A 22,289-nucleotide genomic window follows, 5' to 3' on the forward strand; every position below is an offset into this window, starting at 1 on the left:
CCTAAAAACACTGGGGTTTTTCTGTGAAATGTGAGTCTGTGGTAATTTTTAACAGTGTTTCTGGCTTGTGCCTGGGGAGAAAGGCCATTCTAGCACACACCTGTGCCATTACTGGTAATAGAGGCAGAGACTTGATAACATAGCTAACTAAACAGCACCATCTTCAAGCCACAATACAGATGTCTAAAAAATAATGTTTAACAGTAAAATAATTTCATACAGCATAGAGCACCTTTTCAAGTCTTAGCAATCAACATAGAACTCAGAGAATCCATTTCTCTTCCAGATGAGTTAAAATGATAACCAACAGCCCCCTAACTTTGATATATGATGAGCTTTTAATTCAAGAGAATTTCTTGAAAATTAAATAAAAATTATAATATGGCAGAACTTGCCATCCATCAGAAATTTTAATATCATATTAATTTTTCGCTTCCGAAAAGAAATGTCACTTGATTTTCTCTTATTGCATCATTCCAGAAAAGAATCCTTACTGGGCAGAATTATTATCCCTTCATAAGCTCAATTTAATTTGATGGGAATTAATTATACTACGTATATATTGAGGAGGTTATAGAATTCATAATAAAAAAAAAGAAACAGTGTATCATTAAATAAAATATTTATTTGGCAACATCTCTGTTGACAATACATTACCTGAATAAATTCTCCTTACTTTTCAACAGTTAAAAAAAAAGAGATAGCAAAATAAGACTAGAATAAAATAATTCTCTTTTTTTGGAGTCACTTTAATATTTTACCCAACACCAGGGATACAATTATAAAGGTGCTTCAGCACTGCTCGAGGTAACTTTCCTAGCACTGCTTAGACACCTGTTTTCTTCCAAAGGAATAAAGGAACAGATAGAGAAAGGCTTATTTTTTAATTACATGAATTTCACTCTTGCAAAGTCTAGTTTTATAATGAATAATTCTGGGAAGAATGCTTCCATCACCTCTGCAAGCCGCAAGACTTGTGCTCTAACAAAACCAACTCTGATGCACAAATGAGACAAAAAATTGTAAGGGGTGCAAGTCATTGCATACTTGCAGCAATACTAATGGCAACTGCACTACAACTTCAGCATGTGGCAAAGCCACACCACAGCATGACAGACACAATTCCTTCCTCTCCCACAGCTATTCAGCTTTCAATTTCCCCATCATTAAAACATGAAATGTCCTTAGCAGGGTTATAGGACACTTAATAGGTTATGCATTACTGTGCACACACACTGCAGGAGAATCTAGAATATGAATAAATGTTTACCTTTATAACTTTGATAATCTTAGATGAAATATCATTTTGAAAAATATCTGTACTGATTTTCTTAAAAGATTTTCTGAATACTTTTTCTTAACACCCACATGAAACATCTAGCAATTTAAACTGTGACATTCATTGTGATTGCCCTAAAATCTGATCCAATTATACACTGTTATGCACAGACCCTGCTGTTGGTACTCTCCGTTTTCTCTTTAGAGTTCTTCAGCTTGCATTAGTAAAAAGTAAAATTATAAGAATTGATGAAGAACTGCTACGGTATTGGGTCAACCCCTAAAGGTTGGATTTTCAGTGGTATTTTTAAGTGCTTGAATGAGAAATACCAGTTAATTCAACAAGAAAGTTACGTTTGAGAACTACGTTTATCAGTAGTTCCTTTCTGGATCCCAGTCTCATTAGTGAACTGACTTATTAGTCGCGTAAAACTAAGACTGCAAGTGGAATTTTTTCAAGTATTTCCTCTCTTAAAATATGCAAAATTTGCCCACCTTTAGTATTTACTTATTTATTAAAATGTATTTATTTAAAGGTAGCAACTATATTTAAACACAATGTACATATTAAGACTGACCACAATGCTGGAATCTTTTAAAAAAGTTAATATATTTGAAAATAGTGTAATGCAAGTGTCCTGTAAACATGCATTTTTTTGTGTAAAGGTGGCTGAACCAGTCATTTCCAAACGGGTTTTTGTGTTTCAGGGAATGTTCAAGACAAACCATCAGGTTTGTCTTGAACAAAGAAATACTTTTTGTACACATAATAAATTCAATTGAAAGTTTCAAAATAGTGTTTATTTAATCTCTTTATCATATCTCTCTTAACTTTCTTCTTTTGGTATGCTTTATAATGTAGACAATATATTAGTACAGCAGTACATGTACATAGTTTTTATAAAGAGATCTACATCTACTGGAGGTGCATGGTCATAATTTTTTCTGCTGGGAGGGGTGTGATCAAAAATGTTTGGGAACTGCAGTGCTAAATTACCTAAAACTACAGGGAACAAGTAACTTAAAAGTACAAGGTGAAACAACACACTTTGCAACTGCAATATCTAAAATAATGTTTCCGTATGCTATTTAAATGTTTATTCAATAAAAAAACAGGAGGAATAAAACAGGAACATAAACATAAGGTAAACCCAGAATAATTACATCGACTTACATCTGTATTTATCTTCCAGGTGTGCTTTACAAAGGGATACGACACCAGTTTTGAAAGATAAGACACGGATCCTTCCTGTTCGACCCCTAATGGAAAAGAAACATTGGCTGATAATAAAATCCATTTGTGTCATAATTTATTTACTATAACCAAGTTCACTGCAGTACTGTAGACTTCATAAATTAAATCTCACAGACAACACTCAAGCTGGATGGTTATTAGTTAAGCTAGAAAAGTAAAACATTGCTGTGGCTTCACAGGCATAGCTGAACTGCAGTGTGCTGTTGTATCAATTCTACGTGAAATGGTCTCAATCAGAAATAACTACTCATATCCTTTTTTATAAAAAAGTGAGTAAAGGCTCTTTACACTATGCTGCCTTGAACAGGCTTCTCTATGAACTGCTGCTGAGTGATTCTCAAGAGGAGATGAGGTCCCTGACAGAACAGAGAACAGCAAACTAGTTCTTTTTCCAAAGACAATATAGCTTTACTTCCACCAGAAATCCAATGTAGCAGTCGTTTTTAGAAAGTCTTCACTTACAGTCTGTCAGCCATGCCCTGACTTGCCTGAAAAGGCAACAGGAAGCCAAGCACGAGAAAGCAGCCTCTGCCAGAAGTGTGCAGCGACAGAGACACTTGTAATATGTTCAGGTGAAAGATAAAGCCTGCCTAGAAATCATGGCAAGGCAGGCAGGCTGTACAGTTATGCCATTAACACCTTGGTGTGCTTTTTCAGCTCCTCCTGGCAGAGCTCAAACCTCTCCTGTGCAGTGCCAAGGGGCTGGGACACACCAACCAGCCCCTGCTGCCTGTCAGTCTCCTCCTCACGCTCACTCCTGCCTTGTAACGCGCCCACGCTACTACTTCTGCTTTCTAATGTGACAGCGAGAACAACATCCTCCTCTGAGCTGCAGGCGACGCAGTGACAAACCTTCACATCTTCTCTCAGTCATCTGCTTTAACTCCATTTACTTCCAGTTGCTGGCTTCCCCCCCAGACTTTTGTTTCTGATAGCATTTCAAATATGTAACTTCTATTGCAAACGAAGACATACACAGAACAGGAAGCTAATGCCTAAACCAAACACTTTTGAAGCAGAGACCTATCAGCAGTTTTGAAGCGTCACCAGTAACGCCCCACTGGCAATAAGATAAATCATGTAGAGGCAGGCCATGGTCACGCATCAGGCTGCACCACAGGTAAAGATGCATGTGGTCTTTTTAATCCTGTGAAAGAGCTGAGGAGCCAGCAGTGCTCATTTACCCACACATCTCCCCTGCAAACCCTATAAAAGGTACAGACACCTGTGGACAAAGCCAAATTTAGAATTTGCAGCTTTTTATTAAAGAATCTTGCGTTTTTCATCATGAGTAAGAAGCATTTGTAGTTTACCTATGCTTTCCACACTCTGGTCCTCTCACTCCTCTCCCTCAAATTTTTTCCAAATTAATTATCATCTGTGCCCTGAGAAACTCCTCCTGATGAATACCAGACTCATGCAAATTATACAAGAGAAGAATATAGAATAATGATTGCTCTGCAAGGCAATTAAATTGAAACTTGTACGAATCATGAGTTGTTCAGTTCACTCTCCTCTCCTCCCAAGTCAAACCAATAATTTAGCAAGCTACTGCAAATGAGCATGAGTGACTGATCAATTAAAACAAATCCGAAATGTGCTGGATTTGCAGAGCTGTACCCATAATTAGATCAGTCATTGACTGTGAATTTGATTAATATCTTTACAAATGACAGTTTTCAATTACAAGAAAAGTAAAGATGCAGTACATTTAATTAAACGTCTCTGGTAGCGCTGTGCACTTTGGTTGATCTCTGCCTATTAAGTTTACAATGAAAACTAAACACATGTAACCCCAAGGTCACCTCTCTTACCAGTGTAATTTAAACCTGAATTTGGGTAAAATAGCTACAAGCTTTCCTCACACATAAAACACCTCTGTGTTCATTGTGCCCTGCAATATGCAGCTCCTCAGCAAACCTAGGGATTGCCTGGAGGCAGATAACTATAATTTCTAATGTTGCACTTGCAGCACAGTGAAAAGATAAAGAAAGCTAGACTGGACATGTCTACTGCACATGCCACATCCAAACTGGACAGTTCAGCTTAGGAGCAGCCTGTGGAATGACCTTTAGTTCCCTCTCTGCCTCTGTGACTGATACAGATTATTATCCCTAACACATGTTTTGTTTTCACTAACTGGGAGTCTTCATTTATATGTTATTTATGGTTCACGGTAACTAAGAAGTGGATCTTTCTGTGAAAGCCAAAGCAGATTAAACAAATAAAACCTGCCTCTTGAATTAATATAGCCCCATTCCCTAGTACTGGTAAACTAATAGAAATATAATGTAATCTGGGTAATCCACAGGATACTGCAGCTGCTGCAGGGGATTTCACAAAAAACTGATTTATTGGAGGTGATACTTCAGGAAGACATGATCTCTACAGATTTGTGCATTTTTTTTTGCAGGTGATCACTGAAGCTTCACTGCTGTGACAAAGGGTGGATGGAAGAACAAGGTTATGGCCCTATAACAACAGTATGGTTCAAAATGCCAATGGAAATACAGTAATTGTCCCATGACCTTCCAATTCTACAGGTAAATGTTTATTCTGCCATAGAAACGAGCATGTCTGGCTGGAAGTGGCTGATAAAAACCTCAAAAAAACACAACTGACTTTTTGAAAATTAAATCAACCAAATACAAATATAAAGGCTTATTCTAAAATGAGCTTACAAACATATGCTGGAATTTGCTTATGCATCATGAGCAGTATCACTAACCCACTTAAAATGAATACCCATAGATCTTCTTCAGGTATATTTAGTCTGTTGTGCCTATACTGATGGGTACACTTTTTAAAATTAAATTTCAAATTAAATGTTACTCAAATCTTCTTACAGCTAAGGGTTGTAAGCACTTTAGACAAGAGATGACCCTCTTCCATCTTTGAAAAAGAATGACAGATTGAAAGCTATAGAAAACTGACATATTTGAAAAGGTTTAACATCCAGAGGAACAGACAGGCAAGAGTTTATGCAGTGTTCATTCTGTTGCTTCTTGATAATTCTCTTGAATTTCTTTAGCAAAATAAATTAAGTTGCCATGTAAAGTCATGACCTACTGTGGACAGACATGCAATCACAGAATTGGTCTGAACACAAAAATCTGCTTAAAAAGTTGTTTTCTAGCTCTCTCATTACCTATCTTAATAAATCCAGGATTGTAAGCCTAACCAAGGGCTGTATTGATTCAGCTAAATGCAGCCATTAAACCATTAGGTTTATTAAACTTTCACTTCAACTACCCTTTTTTTCAGCTCCAAGCCACCCATGCTATAGTGAGGCAAACAGCTTAATACACCTTCCCCCTCCCCTTGTGCTACTGGGAAAGCTTCTGGAGCTTTCCCATGTCCTGAGCCCCGGATACATACGTGTCATAGACATTCAGAAGCCAGTTGAGGCACATGTCCACGCAGAGGGGGACGTTGACCAGGTTATTGTGCTCTTGCTCCAGTCGATCATAAATGGTGGTCAGGCAGTTAATGATCTGCAGAATATCCATTGGCTGGTCGTTCTGTTTGAGGTTGTGCTGGTCCAAGGCATCACAGGCAGCAGAGAGACTCAGGAGATCCACTGTTGAAATAAAACAAATACACAACCATAAAGACAGAAGAGAAACAGTGGTTGCATTACCCACATCCAAAAAGTAAATAGAGCACTGTACCTGGCTTATGTGCCTGGCCAGAGGATGTAAAATGTCCTTTGAAAGTCACATGCAAGACTGGTTTCAGGACTCCCACAGATGCACTGTTATTTAGCTGTGGCCTTAGAGACCAGTGTTTATCTGTTTCATTTTCAGCTGTAAAATACTTATTATGCTCTTGGGTCCTATGGAAATATTACACAAATTGCTGTGCAAGTAAGAACTATGTATTTCATGCTTAATGTTCCTACAGATAGACAGGCTAATATTTGATTACTGCACCCACCAAATGTGCTCTCACCATAGCACAGGTCATCAGCTTTCCTGAGATGCACTGCCTATTTCTTAGAGAAGTCAAGCAATCTTAACCAAACCAAACTCCACAAGGAATATGCAAAAAAATCAGAGCTGAACCGTGTAACCTCTCTGTTACTTTTCCTCTAGTGAGGACAGTGAAGAGAAGGTTCTGGAAACACTAAATGTCCTGTTTCAATATTTATTAATTAAATTAATCCATTTTTAATTCTGAATAGTATTTATGATTATAAATACCTCTATGGCATTACAGAGTAAGACATGTTTAAACTTATTAGTCAACATGCAATAGAGATTTTTGTCACAGACATTTAAAAAATTGATTTTTATTCCAATTTAAGTCAGTTGAATTTTGAAAGGCAGATATCCAGGGCAAAACTGAACTTCCCTCTCTCAGCTCTTAACCTCTACAAACTAACATCACCAAGCAGCATCACACTTAGAGCACACAAAATTATGGGATGTTGGTTTACAAAGTAAGGCAGCAATAATAACAAAGGAAATCAGAAAGATGAGATGCTTGATGACGATCTTCCAGCTGCCACAGGAAAACACTTCGTAACTCCTTGCAGTGAATTTCCAGGGTGTGAGCAACTGGGATGTTGAAGCCCAGATGCTGTTAATCCTGCTCATACCATGAGCAGTCACACAGTGCAGCACGATGTAGTATGACCCAAGGCAGTAGCATCTGGTCCAAAATGAACTGCCCAAAATCATCCAGGAAATTCTTCCAAAACTGGAAAATGAACTGACTCAACTGCAAGACCAGTTTTTCTCTCACTGGAATAAAAAATGTGCTTTCACTGGAAAAAAAAATGTGAGTTCTGGTAAGCAGCATCTCTTCATAATGTCAAAAAAACCCTACATAATGAGCAGAGGCTAAATGCAGAATGTCATACAGGAATTTTTTAAGAACTTGATTCTGTTTAAAGTCCCATCTGGCAAATTCACACTTGAGTATCCTATTTTACCCAGGATGAAACTGCCCTTTTGATGTCCTAGTGGGAGAGGAGAAATACTTTAGCTGCCCACAGGGCTGGTTCCAATGCTGCTTGGACAGTATGCTGGGATTTCATAATTGCCAAAAGAATTTCAAGAGTACAATTTCATTGGAAATCAATAGGGACTTACTTCTGCTACTAAACCCCTTAAGCACTTCTGAAAATTTCATCCTCTGGGCCTAACATACCTAGTGCTAGAGTGAATAAGGAAACTTTGGAATGCTATCCTTATTATTACACCAGGATATTTAGCTTTGACTCCATGATTTTGTGCAGAGTTTTAGCTTTTTTTTCACATTAGCATTTAGACATTTATTAAAATAAAGTATTTTGGAATATTATGTTTAACCTACCAGCATAAAAAATATAGCTATGCTAAAGTCAGTGTTATATCCTGCAAAAGCACCAGATCTGTTCCTGAGCATCTCAGAAAAATGTTTTTCTTCTAAGAATTCATTAGTCAAATTGAAAATAGAGCACAGCCCTCACAACACCTATAACTGAGCTTTAGGCTGAACTCTCAGTTCCTTTGAGACTACGAATCAACGGTAATTAAATGAAGCCCTCAGGCGTCTGAGTGGCAGCATAATTATATATGCAGCTACTGCTAAACACGGGTCATTCCACTTTGTGAAAGCTCTTGCCGTTAATAAACAGCATATTCTGAAAAGCCTTTCAGCCCACTCTTCATCAGCCTCCTGTCCTATCCCGAAGTTTGTAACACACAATTATCTCCTAACAAGCAAAAAGCGCTTGCCAACACGTTCTGCTTTAGGGAATCTCTTTTTCTGGGAAAAAGGAAGGCTCTGGTCTTCATCACATTAAGATCCTCCTTCATCCTTCCCACCAAAACTTAAGAAATGTGTGTGTGGGGTCCTCTCCCAGAACACAGAACTGCATATTTATTTCCTAAAAGCAGATATGGAGGTCCTGTGAATGACGAACTTGCACAAGACAAGCTCCAGAGATATGTATGTGAGATATGCATTGAAGAGCTGACTATTTGGCACCATGCAGTGATTTGAAAAACTTTACTTGAAATAAACCACACCATTTTATGCTTTGCAGGTCTTGTGGATTCTCTGCCACTCTTTTACACTCTTCTATTTAAAATTCCAAAACTGACTCCAAAATCTATGTGAGCAGTGGCTTCTAGCTTACTTTGAAGCCTAAGTCACTTATATAAATATTTCTTTGGCCTCAAAGGCAAGAGAGATAAGATTAGGATGTTTTTAACTAGACACTGCCAGATTGCAGGAAAAGTATAAAAGACAACATGGAATAAGTAACCAGTTGAAGGTCAGAAGTGACAATTAACAGGCAGGAGAAAGTGCACTCTAGAGGTCACAAACTGAACTTAGGGAAAACTCAACATATGGCTGGTAATAAAAAGTATAAACGGTCCTCCCAGAATGCAAGATCATCTCCTCTGTAACCTGCTGCAAAAAAGACCCCTAGCAGAAGTTCTTGAATATTTTATTTTGCTGCATTTCCAAGAAAAGTTTGTGAATACATCTCATTTTATTGATATCACGATATCCTGATGTGGTTTGCACTTGAAGATCAGATCTTTAAAAGTAACAAAACAAGAAAGTCATCATGCTTTGGTGTGATTATCAAAGAAATCCATAATTTAAAAAAAACTTGGTGCAATAGTTACACCTGGCATGCTCACAACAATTTTGAAGGCTGAAATGATAAAGCCACACACTAAATAACACAACACATAAGCATTTATTTGTTAAGGACTGCTATTTTCCATATTCTTCTTTAAGTTTAATATCCTAGTGTCTTAATATTCATTGGGCTGATTTATGAACTGAAAAGAACTGAAGTTTAAGTACAGCTCCGTTTTTGAAGTGTTTCTATTCTTGACAATGAGAATAGGCTGTACCTTTACTTCTGAAAGCCTTCTATAAAGCACACATTTTTAGAGTACTCCTCAGCAGACAAAAATGCTGTTCTCTATGAAGTTTGCAGAAAAGAAGACCTATAAATATATATAGGCATATATGGATATATATATAAAAATATAAAAATTCCTGCAATTTTAAAACAGAAATGAAAAATAAGAACTGAAAGCAGCACCTACTGCAAGTGGGATTTTGGCTTTGCGTAGGAGCCCTGAAACCCAGCACTGTGCTCTCATTCTACTATTGCCAAAATGCAGAAAAATAATTTTGTAATGAGTTGAGGTTTTAAAAAAAGCCTAATTGAACTGAGTTCACAAGTGACACTGAAATGATAGAATACACAAATACAATGATGGTGTCTTCAGGCAAAAATATTTGTAAGAACAAAGCCTGCTAACCAAATTCCTTAAATACTTCTCCTTAGATACAAGTATGAAGAATGTGCTAGAGTAATCAGTGTAAGTGCCACTGCATGTCTCTGAGAGCATCAATTCTCTGAAAATTTACCTAAATGTAACCTCAAGAGATGAACTGACTTCAGCTTACTCAATCGGACAGGGGATGGAAAATACACAGAAAAGCTCATGGGTCGAAATAAGGACAGGGAGAGATCACCCACGTGTTACTGTCACAGGCAAAACAGACCCAACTCGGGAGAATTAACTGAATTCATCACCAATGAAATCAGAGAAGGATAATGAGTAATAAATCTTAAATCTTAAAAAACATCCCCCAACTCCTCCCTTCTTCCCAGGGTCAACTTCACTCCCAAATTCTCTACCTCCTCCCCTGCAGCAGCAGCAGGGGAATGGGGGCTGCAGTCAATTCATCACATGTTGTTTCTGCTGCTGCTTTCTCCTCAGTGGGAGGATTCCTCGCACTCTTCCCCTGCTCCACTGTGCAGTCTCCCACGGGAGACTGTCCTCTACAAACTGCGCCAACGCAAGCTCTTCCCACTGGCTGCAGTTCTTCACAAACTGCTCCTGAATGGATCCCTCCCACAGGATTCAGTCCTTGGGGAACAGACAGTGCTGCCAGCAAACCTGCTTCAGCACGGGCTCCTTGCCAAGAATTCACAATCCCTGCCATGATCCTGCTCGAGCATGGGTTTTACCTTGGTCACAGCCTCCTTCAGGCACCCACCTGCTCTGGCATGGGGCTCTCCACAGGCTGCAGGTGGGTATTTGCTCCACTGTGGAGCTCTACAGGCAGCAGGGGCACACCATGGTCTTCACCATATGCTGCAGAAGAATCTCAGCTCTGGCACTTGAAGCACCTCCTCCCGCTCCTTCTGCACTGACCTTGGTGTCTGCAGAGTTGTTTCCCTCATGGATTTCCCCTCCTCTTTCCCAGCCACTGTTGTGCAGCAGATTTTCTCCCACACTACATTATCCCACAGGCAGTATCACTGCCAGTGATGGGCTTGGCCGTGGCCAGCAGCAGGTCTGTTTTGGAGGTGGCTGGCATTGGCTCTGTCAGACATGGGGTAAATTTCTAGAAGCTTCTTAGAGAAACCACCCCCAGACACACGCGCTACCACAATCTGGCCACACAAACCCAATGCAGAAGTCCAAGATGAGTCCAGAGTTATTTAATGGTAGGAATCAGTTATTGAAGAACAACTGAAGGACCACAGAGTCACAGCCAGCACAGGTTTGTGAGGGGAAAGTCCTGCTTAACAAATTAAATTTCCTGTTCACAGAATTACACAGAATCACAAAATAGGTTGGAAGAGGTCTTTAAGATCATCAAGTCCAACCCACCTCACCTCGAGTGGTGGGGGCAATTTTGGGTGCCACAGTAGAGAAAAGACATTAAGCTGTTAAAGAACATCTAAAGGAGGGCAACAAGGACGGCGAAGCTCTGTGAGAAGGGGCTGAAGTCACTGGGATCAGCCTGGAGAAGACTGAGGGGAGACCTCACTGCAGTTAGAACTTCCTGAAAAGATATTAAGCTGTTAAAGAACATCTAAAGGAGGGCAACAAGGATGGTGAAGCTCTGTGAGAAGGGGCTGAAGTCACTGGGATCAGCCTGGAGAAGACTGAGGGGAGACCTCACTGCAGTTAGAACTTCCTCGTCAGGGGAAGACAAAGGTCAGGCACTGATCTCCTCTCTGTGACCAGCACACAAGGGAATGGTCTGAAGCTGTGCCAGGGGAGATTTAGTCTGGATATTGGAAAAAGGTTCTACACCCAGAGGGTGGCTGAGCACTTGAACAGGCTCTCCAAGGGAAGTTGGTCACAGCACCAGCCTGACAGAGTTCAAGAAGCATCCGGACAGTGCTCTCAGGCACATGGTGAGACACTTGGGGCATCCTGCCAGGAGTTGGGAGTTGGATCACACTTGTGAGTTCCCTCCAACTCAGAGTATTCTATGATTCTAATACAGATAAAATGAGATGCAAAGTTTTGCACTTTCAGTCATAAAAACCTGTTACAAGTTATACTTATGCACTGCCAGCTAGTTAATTCCAAAAATTCTGTTTCCTTCAGTGCTGTGCTGATTATGAATACTTCTCAGTGCATATCACTCCAGTTTCTTTATACCACATTTCCACAGTGAGTGTGGCAGAAGTGCTGTACCATGGAAAGATGTTTATATTTCTAATCATCATAATTCCTTCTTTGTCACTGTATTCATATTGAAATCTGTCATTATGTTACAAGACTTCTCACTTGTTGTTTATTTTTTTCCTTTTTTCCCTATTTTTTATACATTCAGACATTAAGTCTGCACACTTTAGTGGAATTCACCCATGCTTATAAGCCTAAAGTAAACATGCTCAAAAATACTGAGGTTTGACACAGTTCCAGAAAGCATGTGAGCACAAATCCAACTTGAGATAAATCAACAGTTGAGACATTTGCAACAGTGTCAGAAATTTAACCCTGAAATTAAATGCCAAACAGTGAATGTTAAAATATTTTAACAATCCTCCCAATTGGACTGCCTAATAAACTGCTTGCTTTGGCAACTGACTGGCCATCAAGAAAACTCTCAGCGAATTATTTAGCTATCAGGTTACAATAAGCTGAAAAGGAAATGTAATTCTAGTAAAAAGTAGAATAACATACAGCAGTTGGGAGAATTAAAATGTTCAAACACGCACATCACTAATGTAACAGCTGATGAGAGACTTTTCAACACAACTGAAAGCTGGGGAAAAAATGAAGCTAAATGTTTATTGAGATGATCTCATTTAAAGGCAATAACCCCTCAGGGTTCAAGATTCAACTTAAGAAACCATCAGCAGCTCTAGCTCTGAAGCGATTATTTCACCCGAGCTCTCACTGTTCCCAACACACCACAACTGTGCTCCTCTCGCCTGCAAAGCTGTGGCTGACACAGGACATGGCACAGTGACATGGCACAGTGAAAATACCTGGCTAAAGCACGTAAAGATAAGAAATATGTACAGTATGTTCAGTTTTCTTTCTGAACTGCTGCTCTGTCTTACAAGACACAGATCTGCAGATCACCCAGCACTCTGGTTTTGTAATGATCATGCAAACCGGTTGGCAGCAGGAGACCCTTCAGGTGAGAGGTCTCCATGTACCAGGCAGAGCTGGGGGTATGTGTGGGAGTGTTTTTCTGCGTCTGAAATCTGTGAATAAACTAGTGTGTTGGTGCTGGAGCCTTCCTGGCAGAGGGCAAGGCACAGGCAGGTACTTACGGCAGAGGGCTTTCTGCAGCCTGCGGAGTTTCATGGCAGTCCTGTACGCCGAGAACCTGACGTTGTTCAGGTCAGCTGTAGGGAGGCAATATCAGAATAAAAAATCAGCTTTACACACGAGAAATAAACCAGACTCATACATAACATTGTTATGTTGAACTACAAGACTATACCTCTTGGTTAAAAGAGCAGAGGTGGAAAAAAAATTTGTTAGAAATTTCACTGAGTTAAAGACCTCAAATCTTGGCAATCCACCATTCAAAAAAACCCCACTAAGTCCTAAAGTGTTACTTCCTTTTGTTCAAAGGTACTGAACTAAAGAGCACTTGAAAGGACAACATCAGTGACTGCAGCAGTGTCTGAAAATACTGCAGAGCTTTTCACACCGAAGGCACTGTGAGGGAGATAAGCCCCTGAAACTCCTCCTTGCTCACCTCATGCACCAGCCAGGCCGGGTGCAGGCAGCCCCATGGGAAAACCTATGCCCAGGAAGAAACAACTGACTCTCAGCTACTGCTAAAACAAAAAACTTATTAAAAATATCCAATTAAACTTCTATGCTTTCTACCTAAGCAAGCCCCAGCCATGCCCAGAGATGTAGAGCCTTTCTGGAAAGAAGCCAGCTCACCCAGCCAGGTGAGTTTCCAGGCCCCCACCTGCAAAATGGCAGGGAGCCAGTGGCTCTGGCAGCATGACAGGGAATGGCACCCAGGTGAGGAGACACTGTCTGGCTCAACTTTTGCTAAGCTGTCCTCATACATTTAGCAAAATAAGGACATCAGAACGAGGCCCCACTGAATACTTTAACCACGGCTTGCAAAACCTCCTGGCCACTGTGGGGACAAAGACACACCAGACCAGAGCACAGAAGCTGGTCCCACGGGGCACTGCCAGCAGCTGCACTGGGAACTGAGGAGTGGCAGGGGACACACTTGTACAACACAGGGCAGCCCCCCATCACTGAACAGACATGCACGCTCTTGCCCCTGCCACCTACCCAGCTAATTCCTGGGCACACACACTCCTGTGCAGCCTAAGGATCACTCCCAAGAGATTGCTTGGCATATTGCAACTTAAGGGTTTTCCAGAACAGAAATACACTGCTTGTGCCAGCCAGTTTCAGCACCTGACAACACTGCTGAATGCATTTAATTTACTGATGAAACCCATGGAGCCTAAGGAATTACTGATAGGAAAGTGTTTATAAAACGTAAACTACAATGTAAATATAAAAAGAACATTAGAGGAAAAAAGTAGTGGCTCAAAATAAAGGTCCCTTTAGCTCAATAAGCTTCCTCTAACCTGACAGACTCTTAGAGAAAGAATATGATGAAAAACGGGGAAAAACAAAACATTTCCTTGCTGGCACACAAGCTAAGGTGCTGTAAAGCTGTTTGAAATGTAGTAGCTTGGGTATAACTATCCCAACATCATTTATAATCCTGTACAGGTATAGGTAGCAGAGGGAATATAGTCTCAATTACATTAATTTTAATTAAGCTGTTCTGAATGAATAATATGAGGTATGATAATTCAGTAGTTTTGAATACCTTAATAAAAGCTATGGAACATTTCTGAAACATGTCTTAGAGCAGAAAAGGAAGTTTCAGCTTTGTATATAATTTATTTTTCTTTGCACAGTTGCATACACCTTTTTAATGGGCACTTCTGTGTATTGCTCCTGCCAGCTCTGTTCTCTCAACATCATCCTGGCAGGTCCTTTATGCGGTGTAGAATACACTGAGTTAAATAAAGAGACTTAATTTGTCTTAAATGGAAATTAATAAAGCAGTCTCTCACTAACACACCATGAATTCAATTACATTTTGTACCCTTGCTGCAAATCTGTATTTGTAATCTGTAAAAGAATATTATGGCTAGCATTTGACAAAATGAAGAAGCCTTTCTTAAATTCTCCCTGAGTGTTCTGAAAGAAGCTTATCTATTTATTATTTACATTTTCAGAAATGTGAGTAAATATATATGCATATTTCAGGCCTCGATCAAGGCAGAAAATACAATCCGTGAAGACATTTAATCCTGGAAGTGCTACAGTTTACATCTATTTTCCTGTATATGTAATACACACTGAATTTATCATCAACCTTAACGACACTGCTGCCAAGAAGCATCTGCTCTAAATGATGAAGCAGCAATGCCAGGTGCTCATTTTGGAGCCCTCATTTCAGGTTTTGGAAGAGCAGCAGCACCGCTGCTCATTTGGCTCTGCAAGCCAAGGCTGAGCCGTCGCACACCGCTACTGCCACCGTCGCTGCTGTCACCAGGACCAGCCTGCACCCACTTACTGTCCCTGAGCCAACTGCTCACCTCTGTCCTCCTTATGCCACCATCTCCACATTTCTGATGGACAGCTGTCTTACCAGATGGTGACAGTCACTTCAAGATCACTGGATCTTAATGATTTCACTTTTCCCTTCCCTATGCCTATGCAACTGCCAGTGGTGCCTTTCCTCCCCCGGGGCTACTGCTGGAACAAACGTGTTGCCCTGGGTAGCAACAGAAGGAGCCCAGGCCCCTCCTAACTGGGTTCAAAACATTTGGCTTGCTGGCATGAGACCCCATTTAAATGAAGCACAGAACACAAGAGTGCTAGGGAATGAGTCTTGGCCTTGGGCTGGAGAGCGCTGACACCCCTGACATCGAGTGGGGGACCTCGAGTGAGGAGCACACTGCCTGCTCAAACCCCAGCTGCTCCTGCTGGGAAGAGGCAGAGGAGGGAGGAAGGGGGCTCAAGCAGCAGCAACCTTCCAAAAGCCTATGGAAACACCAGGAGTTCTTACCTCTCTGTGTTGTGAAACTATTTTTGCTTTTTTCCTTCCTGGATCCTAACGGAAAAAAAAAAAATGTTGCTTTCTCCACCCCCACACAGCCCACTGAAAGAGTTAGGACCCATGAAGCCCTGCTTCTTCTTGAGCTTTTTCTGCATAACATAGTTTGCAAAATAACTAAAAGCAATAAAAAAATTAAAATCAGTACATTTTCTAAAATAACCTATTTAAGAAGAGGTTTAGCATCTACCATGACTTAAGGAGTCACATCTATAAGCCAGACAACAGGATTTAAGTAAGTCCCCCCTACAGCTGCTGCATCTGCTGAGAGTGCTGAGTGACTGGAAGGTTCCATTTGAAGTCGTCCTATCCTCCATGACAGAGTCATCCCACTGTGTTTAAAAGCACTGGGATGGGCCAGGCTACCTCTCACCAAAGGCTGTGCATACAATTTATCTCTCTCCCAATGTAATCTGAGGGCATCTCATAAACTCCTTTCTACCAGGAAGCTACCTTTCCTCTTTACTTTAAACAGGGGGTTCTTGTTTATATTATTGTGAATGTTATTAAAATTGCTTTTTTAGTTAATGAGGGCAAAAGACACACCCTTCACTTGGTCCTATGGACAGCAATTATCTCACTGTCTGGACATCGCCTAACTGAAATGAGCAGCTTACATGCTTCAGGTGGTATTAACCTGAAATTAACAACTTAATTCTTTTAAAGAAATTAGATGCCATCAGGTCAAATCCCCATCTTCATTTTATAAGATTTACAGTGTTCTGAGGGTGTTTTTTACTCCCAGGTGCAAGGACATAAAATGTGAACCTATAGTGATTTACCTAGAAACCAGAAAGCCTTACTCAGCCACAGCTTGTGACATGCTCATAGACTGCTCATAAATACACTCCCTGGGGATAACCTATTTTGGGAATTGCAATGCCTTCAGAACAGATGTTAAAAACTCTTTACTGGACAGTCCTGAATAGACAGTAATTCCTCTACAGCCACTCTATTTTCCATGTTTCATCAGACATTAGTGGCACTCTTGCCTTTTCAAGAAGCTTCAGCTCACATTGTTTCAATACAGCTGAGATTCCCTGTCTGGCTGGTAAGAATGCTGGATTTCCTCCTGCTGTCCAAAACCTGTAAATTAATCTTTTAACAGTGACATATATTGCCTCTTCTGGAATTGCAGTTTTAAAATGCAAATGACACATATGCACAAAGAAAAGAAATTAATCAAGTAACACTGCTTAATAGCAGCTGAATCTCAGCCATTGACTTTTATTATAACAGTAACTAATGCTATCATCTACACTATTTTGGTAATAAATAACAGTAAACTGTTATTCTATGTACAGCTTAACCACTCTTCATGAAATGATCCAACACGTTGTACTAAGCCTGTCTACCTGAGTGAAAAAGCCAACAGTGTCTCTGCAAATTAACAAGTGGGAGGTACCCAGGGCATCACAATATTACTGACTGCATCCAGCCCCAGTGGCTGAACACCACAGCATGTGCCAGCATCCCTGTCATCGGACCAACTGACAGGACCTTTGGGAGTTTTAGAATGGAGTGTCTTTACTTGGGGTACACCTGGTTCATCCCATTATGGGATTGAGACATGAGTGGAGTTTGCAGTCAGAAAGTTCAGAAACCTTTCATGTACTCTGGTGAGAAGCAGTCATACTGGAAAATCCTAAAATAAATAAATTACAAACAACTTCAGAAAATAATAATAAAAAGTGTCCATTTGCAAACCAAGAGTGCAGTTACCTTAAGCAAAATGTTCCCATACTGATAATATTCTGTAACAGAACAGCCCTTCATTCTCTCTAGAAGAGCCTCCTTCATGCTAATACACCTGTGCTTTCATTTTCAAGGGATGCCAGATTAACTGTCACCCCTAAGTTCTACCTCTCTGCCACAGTTATGTTTACTGCCTGTGAGGTGTGTGCTGCACAGGACTCAACCACACAGAAGGATGGTCTCCTCCAGACTGACTACTGGCCAAGGCTGACTGAACCCAAGGAATCCTATTTTTTTAAATAGGCTTGAAAAGGACATGAGTGAATAAGCAACCTTTAAAGAGAGGCCATATGGATAATCTCACTGGATTGCAGTAGAACTCAGATGACTGATGTGTGCACTAGGCGCGGGTCCTACAGGTGCAAAAATGGAAAACAGCTGCATATGAATAAAACTTCATAATAAATACATGATTTAGTAGTTGCTAATACAAACTGTAATGGCAACTAGGGGCAGTTCAGCCTCTCCAGGCAGCATTTCAGAAGGACAAATCAAAATACACTAATCAAAGAGAATGAAGCTGGTCAGCCTTGGTCACTGGGAGTTAGAAGCTCACAAGAGAAGCCGACCACAAGACCAACACAGCAGCTGCTGCTGAAAGCTCAGAGGTGCCTTCCAGCATTCTCCCACCTTGCGTTAAGCAATTCTGACATTTCTTTCATGTAATCCATAGAGAACTGCCCCCCATCCTCTAAATTAAATGGAGAGCCGTCATCAGTGCACTGCAGCCTGCAAGGATGAGGGTGGTTTTCACCCTCTTGCCTTGCCTTGGTGAATTAGGACTGATAAACAACATTTCTGACTGCATCCTGCTACTGCAATTACTGTTCACAGTGACACTAATGCACCTTGAGGACACTTGTACTGACAGGACATGATATAGGAAGGCTGGAGGAGGGGACACTAACAATATGGCACGACAAGCCAAGTCCTCCTGGGCCATCATAGCAAAGGTTGGAGTCATTCTCAGCTTAAAGGCAAAATACTACTATTCAGAACGAAGCTGTCTGACATTAAATGTTCACTCTCAGAAGATAATCTGAAAAAAACTGAGCAAACTCAGACCACTTTGTGATTCCTGCTCCTTCTGTCTCTTCCCTCATGCAAAGGTCCGTGATCTCCAAGACAGCGAAACAACACAAATTCCCTTTTCAGTGATGCCCTGGAGTCATCATGAAGGATGAAAAAATTTGTAAGGGGGTGTAAAAGAACAGTGTAAAAAGAGCAGATCTGCTGCAGAGGAACTAATTTTGGAAAGAAAAGCAGCTGGAGCAGTTCTTGATTCTTTGAAGACTTTCAGAAAGAAGCTAGAAGAAAATAGGAGTGGTTCATAATGGTGTAAACACAAACCAGGGATGTCAGCTTCTGATCCTTTGAAGCTCACATATAATGATTTCTACTACCTTTCCTATTTCAGCATTTATTCATTTATTTCTTCTCTATGTTCTTAATGTATATTATTCTTTTTAATTTAATTGATACCAACATTTAATTCCTACTGCCACTTCAACTAAGCATTAAACAATTAAATCATTCAATGTAGACAGCTTATTATGTACCTTTAAGTAGCCATAACTTAAAGAAGAGTAAAAATTGCTCAACTTGAGTAAAATTTTCATTAACACTGATAAAATGCTACATTGTTTAAATAATAAAGAGCAGTCATGAACAAGCACCTTAGAGTCTTAAAAGGAAAATCTCTGTTAGAAAGAACCACCAGTTGGAAATTTTTTGATACACATATATAATTTCAATCAAGTATTTAACAAGTATCTTTATAATCAGCTATGTTTTAGCAAATGAGCTCCAAGAGAATTTGAGAATACTTCCTTCATAGGCAGATTATTGTATAATTTCTTCCTGTAGATTCTTCCTCCTATCTCTGATGCAGTCCTAATTGAAGAGGTTACAGGACTGTGCACAGCACATTGCTACCTTCTTTTATTAGTACTAAATAATGCTCCCAAGTAATTTAGCTTCATTTTTATTAATACCCAGACCTCCAAAGACAGAAAAATTAACCAATAAGTCTCACTTGAAATTCACCTACTTTAGCAAAATGTAATGCAACAATTTGGAGGTGTGTGAATTGGATATGTGAAGATTAATATTATTCTTTCTTGCATCTTGGAGGCTGGTAAGAAATGTTACCTTGTGCCAGGATGCACCTTCCTCATTCACTTAAAAAAATTAAGCTTTCAGTAATCTGTAAGAATTTAAATCAGACATAATCATCCTGTAGCAAATTATGATATACTAGCAGGTATAGAGAGCTGCATCACATAGCACAATTATTCCATACTGGGTAAGTGCAGAAGTTGGAAAATGGAAATGAAAACTCTTGACAGCATCGATGTACTTGGTCTCACTTTTTTGCACTCACCCGCTTGCCAAATTCATGCTTTCTACCAGATTTTTAAAAAGGCATACATACTAAGCTCTTTACTAGCTTCTCTATATGAATTAGAAACAAAACTGGGATCCTAATGAAGGGTAAAATAATAAGATATAATGAGTATGCAATACAAAATCGACTTCAATAACATCTTCTCAGATAATATATTACTGAACAGTCTGAAAAGACTTCAAACATCCCATTATTACCATTTTGACCTGAGGCAAAGCAAAGCACTGAAAATACATCAAGGGCTCTGTTCAAGACTAAACGGGTTATACTTGTATTATGCAGCCTGTGTGAGAGTTAGGCAATGGTGATTACACTCAGTTCAAAAATAAAATAAATCAGTTATTCAGGAACACTTTCATCAAAGCTTCACCCATGTGGCAATACACAAAGAGTCACCTTGTCTAGTCTCTTTTGTACCCATATATGAACACCTCAGTTTACTCATAAAAATACATATTATGCATACTTTTCTAAAATCAGTATTGCTTTGACATTAATGACTGTTTGGTCTCAACTCTAAAAGAAACAGAACAGTCCAGATAGAGGACTGCTTTTTTGGAGATTTAATGCTCCTGAAAAGGAAAGCAGCAGGAGAAAAAGAAAGTTCACAAGTAAGTAAGAAACAAAATCTGCCTGAACATGTTCCTCCTTTATGCAGTAAAAAATAAGGCCGTCTTAAACTCCTGACATTTTGGTGATACACTCAGTGATAAAATTCAGTCAAACTAAATGCAAACTGACTTCAGCAGTCACACATCTTTTGAACTGCTGACCTGAATCCATCAGGGCACTTTTCTCCCTTATTACCTTTTCACTTCTTGGTATTTAAGAGTACTCTGGCTGAAACAGGGAACTAGCAGAAGAAAAGCAGTTGCAGCAGGACTTTAGGTCTGACCAACAACAGTATCAGCAATACCACGCAATCTGCGGATCAAAGGCAGCTAAGGAGTCAGAGTGCACTTCAATTAACAGGCAACTATTTGAAGACCTACCTGTATTAAAGGGATGTCTGCAAGTGCAATTACCATTTGTCCTGAAACTTTTAAACCACTCACTTTAAGAGCAGAAATATGAAGGAGACACATGGGCCAATATGTTGTAATTAAATGTCAAGTCCCTGCTTGTCTGCTTTTGCATTTGGTTAGCCTGAACTTACACATTTTATATCCCTTTTTGGCATACAAACCTGCATTCTGGTTAATTTTTAAACCAACTGCTGCCACACTGCTAATATTATAAGGAAAAAAAAATCTTCGCACTGCATCGCTTCATTTTATATCACTTCTCTACAGTATTTTTAGCATGCCTTGAACTGCAGAGCACCATAGAGATACCTGAGTTTGCTTGAAATAGATTACACTGGCATAATTAGACTGTTTTCAGCAGCTAAACTAGAGTTTAGCAGGTGGTAATTTAAGCTGTTTTTCACCATGGCAAATAAGCCTGCACAGAATGCTAGATCTGACAGTCCTAGTGCTCAAGCTGGTTTATGTACATGTGCTGTACAAACGTAACCCCCTTTACGAATGCAGCATATTTACTGATATTTCTTTCAGCAAAATAGCTTAATTTTTATTATACCCTCTATTATTTATTAACACACTATTAAAATCAAAGAGTTAGCTATTAAATGGCCTGCCAAGCAGCCTACACTAGAGCATAGATTAACCCATTTTATCTTGTAGATGAGCTTCTGTTAATAAATTCCAAAGCTGCTAAAAAATGAAAAAAAAAAAAATAAAACCCTCCACCAGAGAGGCACATCTGAAGTCATAATAAGCATGCAATTTGGGTATTCAAAATGACATCATGACAGCTGCTATGCCTTCTAAGTATTGAAAGTGCTTTAAAAATAAAGCAGTGGTAACACAGTTTGGCAAATTGCTTCAACTGGCTTCCCACCATCCAAAAGTCAACATTAACAGCAGCTTGGTTTGATTTTTTCATGTGCCTTTTGTAAAGCAGATTAGACAGTGAAAAGATTCAGGATTATTTTTTTTCTAACTTCTGTTCCAGTCTTTCAGTAAAGAGATTGTAACAATACACCCAAATTACTTTATAAACCCAGTGTACATTCCAAATGTGCTAAATGAAATAAATTTCTTTTCTACTGCATGTTTGAAATGTGTGCCTTTTGTATTTTCCTTGCAGAAAATTTTAACATTGGTGAAAGCTCTGCGTCTTTCTTTCACT

General features: G+C 39.7%; 1 protein-coding gene across 8 annotated transcripts in view; it reads right to left on the reverse strand.

Annotated features, from left to right (window-relative positions):
• The window catches only part of DMD (dystrophin), a 1,148,466-nt gene that overhangs the window by 53,910 nt on the left and 1,072,267 nt on the right, over positions 1-22,289 (reverse strand). For all 8 annotated transcript variants that reach the window (XM_041472370.1, XM_041472371.1, XM_041472365.1 and 5 more), the window contains 3 exons: positions 13,086-13,160; positions 5,912-6,113; positions 2,453-2,538 (listed from right to left, as the gene is read on the reverse strand). In XM_041472370.1, the coding sequence (XP_041328304.1) occupies positions 2,453-2,538; positions 5,912-6,113; positions 13,086-13,160 (363 nt within the window). The remainder of the gene's footprint in view (positions 1-2,452; positions 2,539-5,911; positions 6,114-13,085; positions 13,161-22,289) is intronic.

The sequence above is a fragment of the Pyrgilauda ruficollis genome, unplaced genomic scaffold, assembly GCF_017590135.1.
Source record: "Pyrgilauda ruficollis isolate IOZ18807 unplaced genomic scaffold, ASM1759013v1 scaffold29, whole genome shotgun sequence".
Taxonomy (NCBI): Eukaryota; Metazoa; Chordata; class Aves; order Passeriformes; family Passeridae; genus Pyrgilauda; species Pyrgilauda ruficollis.